Source organism: Sphaeroforma arctica, assembly GCF_001186125.1.
Source record: "Sphaeroforma arctica JP610 unplaced genomic scaffold supercont1.217, whole genome shotgun sequence".
NCBI lineage: Eukaryota > Ichthyosporea > Ichthyophonida > Sphaeroforma > Sphaeroforma arctica.
The window spans coordinates 8110-13192 of NW_014040341.1; the positions used below are offsets into that span (position 1 = coordinate 8110).

Sequence of the window (5083 nt, forward strand, 5' to 3'; positions counted from 1 at the left end):
TATATATATATATATATATGTGTGTGTGTGTGTGTGTATATATATATATGTGTGCGTGTGCAATGCGAGTTTTTTAGCATCAGAATTGGTCAGAAAACGGAGGGTATCCTCTGCTACAGTTCTCAGAGTATGCAAGAACCGCTATGTGGTATCGAGAATTCTTAGCTTTTATTTGTACAGATGACATCTTAACAATATGTGGGTATTTGGGGTTTAGGGTTTAGGTAGTGCATTCCAGTACACCGCAATATGGACTCTTAAACCACTTTTTTTTTAATTAATGACCCAACGCCTGTTGTATACACCCTGCAGTGTAGTAGGTACATGGTGCCGATTTATAGACAGGGTTTTTAAAGAATGAGAAAACAATTCTAGTTCGCCTTTTAGTACGCGTTTCGTACCTGCAGATAAACAAGTATATCAGTTGTATTTATATAAACTACATGTGAAAAGTTCGGTATACCGTATACACACTTTGCACCACAGTACGCACGCTACACCAATCCGCCATGCGTCTATGAAAACACGCGAATCAATGAACATTATCAGGTGAATAAATGCACATATGCTCAGTAATTTATCAACACGTGTTAATAAATAAACATTGTAGATTGATCTAAAGTATATACACGTTAATCTATGAACATTATTAGATCAATCAATACACATGCACATTGATCCACGAATATACACATTAATCTATGAGTATCGTTAGATCAATCAATACACATGCACATTAATCCACGAATATACACATTAATCTATGAACATTATTAGATCAATCAATACACATGCACATTAAACCACGAATATACACATTAATCTATGAACATTATTAGATCAATCAATACACGTGCACATCAATCCACGGATATACACATTAATCTATGAACATTATGAGATCAATCAATACACATGCACATCAATCCACGGATATACACATTAATCTATGAACATTAATAGATCAAAGAATACACATGCACATTAATCCACGAATATACACATTAATCACATTATTAGATCAATCAATACACGTGTACATTAATTTATGAACATTATTAGATCAAAGAATACACATGCACATTAATCCACGAATATACACATTAATCACATTATTAGATCAATCAATACACATGCACATTAATTTATGAACATTATTAGGTCAATCAATACCCATGCACATTGATCTACAAATGCGCATTAATCTATGCGCGCACACTTCATTCCAGTACGGTACGACAAAGCCCATAGATCTCAAACCCAACGGCGGCGACATTCCGGTAACCAATGACAACCGCAAAGAATTTGTAGCGCTGTACGTCGACTGGCTCTTGAACAAGAGTGTGGCCAAGCAATTCGAGTCCTTCTCGCGGGGGTTCCATCGCATGTGCGGGGGTATGTGTGCTGTAATACGCCAGTGCATCGTTTGTGTATATACTCAGTTATGTATGCACGTGCACTCTGCGGCAATCAACAGACTGCTGTATGACTATGTGTGCTGTCATACGCCAGTGCATCGTTGTGTAGACAGGAGAACTCGCTGGCAACCAAAAGACTGGTATATGAGTACTACGAACTCTGAGCGGAAATAGAGGTCGAGCACCCATTTCAATGGTGGTTTTCATATAACAGTTGTTTCGTCCTTTGAATGGTATTTGTTTGTATCATTAGAACAGGGCGTGTACATGTTGCTTGCTTGGTGGTTGGTGTGTTGCTACAAATGTGGTGCTTGCTTATAACGAGCATGTGCTCAAAGTTGCTGCTGTCAATTGGCGAGGGGGTTAGAACCTGTGTGGTGGTGTGTATCTTGCAGTTGAAGTGGTGGTTTCATATTCATGAAATACTTGTGCTTGAGATAGCAATGTGCTTTATCTCGTGCAAATGTTTCGTGAGAGGATTGTGTGCATAATGCCAAAGACATGGTAGTTCGATATATGTGGGTATAACTATCAAGGCACTGATAAATGCAATGTTTCTGGCGCGTGTTCGATGGGATATGAGCCCGTTTCCATAGCACCTGCTTGGCTCACGGTCCCTATCCAGTTCGCATCTCCCGCCCACCCGTTTTTTACAAATAATTATTAAGTATTGACCAATTTAATAAAAGCTCCAGATAACAACTGAGTCCCAATATATGATATTTGGGCAGACTGAGTACTCAGTCAATGAATAATCAACCCAAGAACAACTACTCTGAAAATGACCTGTCCTGGACTTCGGGGCATCCCCCCGACAGTACCCGATACTCAGCACAATCATATACACATATTATATATATATATATATATACATATACATATACATATACATATACATATACATATACATATACATATACATATACATATACATATACATATACATATACATATACATATACATATACATATATGTCGAAGTCATATGTCGAAGCACGTCTATATGTATACACATCTTTGGGTGTATGAATCCGTCAAACATACGGCTGCTCGCACTCTAGCACTCACCCCCCATTACCCCTGTCTGCAGGCAAAACACTCGACCTTTGCATACCCGAAGAGCTGGAGTTGCTGATCTGTGGGTCGCCTGAATTGGACTTCACGGCACTGCAGGAGAACGCAATGTACGACGACGGCTACACGCGAGACTGTGTGGTGATTCAGTGGTTCTGGCTGCTCGTGGAGGGCTTTGACGAGGACAAGAAGAAGCAGCTGCTGAACTTTGTAACGGGTATGTGTATGTGTGGCGTAGGAGGGGGTGATTGGGATGTGAGAAGGGATTGTTGTATGGGGTGTCATGGGTGTAGTGTAGTACTATGTGTTGTGTAGTACTATGTGTAGTGTAATACTATGTGTGGTGTAGTACTATGTGTGTAGTGTAGTACTATGTGTGTAGTGTAGTACTAAGTGTAGTGTAGTACTATGTGTGTGGTGTAGTACTGTGTGTAGTGTACTGCTATGGGTGTAGTGTATGTATTGTCTTGTGATCCAATGGTTCTGGTTGTGCTCGTAGAGGGCTTGGACGAGGACAAGAACAAACAGCTGAGTTGCTGAACTTTGTATCGGGTATGTGTGGTGTAGGAGGGTGTGAGTGGTGGGAGATATGTTGTGGCAAGTGTCATGGCTTGTATATCGCCAGTGTTGCACTCTACTACAATTATGCTGCTTGCTCTTTGAAGGCCCGGATGAGTAACAGAGCGGAAACTTGCGGGTTTAAACATGGCCATACACTAGTTACATACACGGTCGTGAGTTTGAAGTCTGGACCGATCATAAACCAGATGTGGCTATGCAGAAAAATAAGATTGATCATAAATTGTAAACCGCATCGCATTCGCATTCTGTTGGATACAGAACCAGAAACAACCGGACAACCCACCCACAACCACCACGTCCAAACCACCCACAACCACCATGTCTCAAACCACCCACAACCACCACGTCTCAAACCACCCACAACCACCACGTCTCAAACCACCCACAGCCACCACGTCTCAAACCACCCACAACCACAACGTCTCAAGCCTTGCTCACAATGAGGTTCACATGCTCATGCCCTGCCCTGCCCTCTCCCACTCAGGATCGGACCGTGTGCCCATCAACGGGTTAGCAAACATGACATTCATCATCCAGCGAAACGGGCCTGATTCCGACCGCTTACCCACCGCCCTGACCTGTTTCTCGCGGCTGTTACTGCCGGAATACAGTACCTACGCCAAGCTCAAAGATCGGATTAGTGTTGCGATCGAGAACGGAAAGGGATTCGGACTAGTTTAGAGCGCTTCAAAGTGGTGTTAAGATAGGAAATAAAAAGGTTTAGGATGCAGATCTTGAAAGACAGTTAAACGGAGACTAGCTATACTACCCACTCTTTATGAAAGATAGTTATATGGAGACTAGCTATACTACAACACTCATTATGAGAGATAGTTAAATGGAGACTAACTATACTACACACTCACTATGAGAGACGGTTAAATGGAGACTAACTATACCACCCACTCACTGTGAAAGATAGTTAAACGGAGACTAACTATACCATCCACTCACTATGAAAGATAGTTAAACGGAGACTAGCTATACTACCCACTCACTATGTGTCACCCGTGAAGGAGACTGTAGTTAGTCCCATGGGAGAACCATAACACGCCATCAGCACAACCTCTTCTCGCAATGCCGTGGATAATAGCCACAAACCATCAGGCGTACAGGGTCGCCTGCTCTCCCGTATTCGTATGTAGTATGTAAGAGGTGAGGGAGTAAACGTAATGTAGGGGAGCCCCTCTCCTGAGCGTCACAGCTGCCCAGTGGAGGGCATATCAGAGAGACGTAGAGCACTTCTAGGTGATGCTAGAAAAAAAAAGCGAACGGTTGCTTGGGCTGTCCGTAACGGACTGGCCAGTGCTACAGTATGTGTGGGACTAAATTAGGGCCGATACATCCGGGAACAGTTTACTACTAAGGCATGATGGTCCGATGACCTTAGACATAGCGGGCACATAACCTCTACAGACTAGCCAGACAGCATATGGAGGGTATCAACTACAACCACACACAGCTCTGGACTGGTACGCGCACTGTATATGCACCTTGATTGGGAACTCTGTTTCGAGCGAAGCGTACGATGCTCCGTGTCTTCGCATCATTTACTGAAGGGGAAAGGTTTGAGCTAAATACAGAATTGGCATAACCCACTAATGAGCACAATAAAAGCCCATGCAAATCAAGTGTTGAGCAAGTACGACGTATTGTGCGACATTACCACACACGAGCAGACCTTCTGAATTGCGTATCGAGGATTTTAATCAATAAAACTTGCACTTACTTGCAGAGCAACAGTTAAAAAAATGGCCCTGCAGTATGCTCTCCTAAAAGAGCAAAGTATTACGTTTGTACGCGCTTACTGGCGGGGTTCTAACTCCCGAAGTACATTTATATATAGTTTCAGTCGAGTTTATTAGCGTGGTCAGCATGTGACCGGATATCGTATATATTTGTTTGAATTTGGTCAGTATTAAAGCCTAGCGAATTAAAGTGTCTTGCCTGGTCTTGAAATAGAATTATGCGATACAGTCGTAAAACTATATATGAATAGACACAGGATA

The 5083-nt window shown here is 42.3% G+C and overlaps 1 protein-coding gene across 1 annotated transcript; it reads left to right on the top strand.

Annotated features, from left to right (window-relative positions):
• Window positions 1-1175: 1175 nt before the first annotated feature.
• Window positions 1176-3831, top strand: SARC_04028 (hypothetical protein; the record flags this gene model as incomplete). Its single annotated transcript, XM_014302150.1, has 3 exons — window positions 1176-1395; window positions 2509-2709; window positions 3559-3831. The coding sequence occupies 3 exons, from the start codon at window positions 1176-1178 to the stop codon at window positions 3753-3755; spliced, it is 618 nt and encodes a 205-aa protein (XP_014157625.1). The 3' UTR covers window positions 3756-3831.
• Between the last annotated feature and the right edge of the window lie 1252 nt (window positions 3832-5083).